Below are 1840 nucleotides of genomic sequence, written 5' to 3'. Positions count from 1 at the left end.
TATAGTCAAAATCAAAAATTAATTTTAACAATATATTTTATGAGATAGACAACTTTTGAACTATACATTTAATCAATTTTTATTAAAATCTATTAAAAATAGAAATTTGTTATTTTTACATGCTTGTATACACTCTCCTCCATGAGAAGGAAGGGGCGCGGGCCCCATTTTGTGAAGGAAGTGTACACAAGCGTGTCACACAGCACCTTTAAAAATATGATTTTTTTATTTGAACCAAACACGGGCTATATGTCTAATCTAAAAGTCTACTAGTGGAGATGGAATATTCATTTACATCTCGTTTCAACATAAAACCCATGTTTGGCGTAGTTAAAAATAAAATTTTTAGTATATTTTGATAAAAATTGACGATATATGTGGTTAAAAAATTGATAAAATTTGTGGGATCTATGAAATGTACAGATAATTTAATTGTTGTTTTTGACTTAATTTCTTATCTACTTTTTAAGTTACAACAAAACATGAGCAAAGAATAGAACTGTTGGTTGTTTGGGAGGAGACGACGCACATGGTAGGTTTGCAAAGACTCTCACCAGCAATATGAAAATGGAGGATGAGGCAAATGAAATGTTGGCTGATATTTGAAGGGAAACCATGAGCTTGAGTGGTTTTCAAAGGCTCCCGGTCAAGGAAGGCTAAGAATAAACGCATTCTAGTTTTCATTCGAAAAAAAAAAAAAAAATTCCTTTTTCGTTGCCTGCTTTATGTAACATTTGAACAAACTATTAACTAGTAGGAAATAAGAAAAATTAAACTCACCTTCTTCCATAGTTCAGGATCGAAGACTTCTGTAGTGACATTGAACATCTTTATTGCATAAGCAGAGGCATAACCTTTGTTATCACATTGTTTCCTCCTCATCTCAGAAACAGGCCTCCTGTACGATGTTAAGGTCTGTCCATTTCCAAGGTTGTCCACTCCGTCGTAATAGTAGATAACTGGTCTTCGACACGGTTCCAAGTTCATAGCCCGAGTATTAAATGTGAACGGTTCCTCACCCCAAGACCCCCATGTTAAGAACGACTGCAATGGCGTGCTCAAATCTTTTGCCGTCACTAAGGTCGGGTACAATTGCACGGTGTAGCCCCAAGAAATAGAAATTGACCAATTTCGACTAAGGTCATAGCAGAAACAGAGTTGTACCGCCCGACTGGGATCTTTCTTGTAAGCCTCGACAAGTTTCTTGACTGAGTCTATCCGGCTCATGCCTGGAAACAAGGGCTGGACATAGTCTAGATGGTGCAATGATACCAATGGTGCCAATGGATGTGCAGCTAGTAATCCGTACAGATTTCCTCTTATATCAAACTATAGGGCATAAATTATTTCAAGACCAAAAAATTAGTATTTTTAAATCTATAGTCCCCACGAGAAGAATTAAGTATTCTTAAGATTGCCTAAGTGATGAAAATGTATTTTATTTATAAAAAAAAAATAAATAAATAAACTAACTTGATGTCATATAGAATAGTTCATCGGCAAGATTAAGAAAGAGAGAAGTACTGAAAAAAGGAATGCACGGTACCTGATGAAATCCAAGCTCTTTGGTAAGAGGAACACCGATCTCACTCATGCAAGCCCCAATCTTTTTATCAGAGCCGTAGAATGATGCGTACCGATCAATGCACCCATCCAAAACCCTAACAAGCTCTGCCGCCAGAGGGTAACTAATAGCAAAACCACCGCCTCCATAAGCCATGGCGTAAGAATGTTCAACATCTTGCTCAACACTCTCTGTGACACGACCCGTCTCGATCACCCTAATGGATCCGACACGTGTCGTGCGCCGATGGTAGATACCAGCTAAATGCCGGACCCA

General features: G+C 37.7%; 1 protein-coding gene across 1 annotated transcript; it reads right to left on the bottom strand.

Moving 5' to 3' along the window:
- Window positions 1-66: 66 nt before the first annotated feature.
- LOC111380439 lies at window positions 67-1837 on the bottom strand (the record flags this gene model as incomplete). Its single annotated transcript, XM_023004005.1, has 2 exons — window positions 67-1329; window positions 1547-1837. Coding segments are annotated over 2 exons (870 nt in total), but the record flags the coding sequence as incomplete, so codon positions are not given.
- Window positions 1838-1840: the final 3 nt, after the last annotated feature.

Source organism: Olea europaea, unplaced genomic scaffold (assembly GCF_002742605.1).
Source record: "Olea europaea var. sylvestris unplaced genomic scaffold, O_europaea_v1 scaffold21443, whole genome shotgun sequence".
Lineage (NCBI taxonomy): Eukaryota > Viridiplantae > Streptophyta > Magnoliopsida > Lamiales > Oleaceae > Olea > Olea europaea.
Note: the sequence above shows the minus strand (reverse complement) of the source record. Positions and strands in the feature narration are given on the sequence as shown.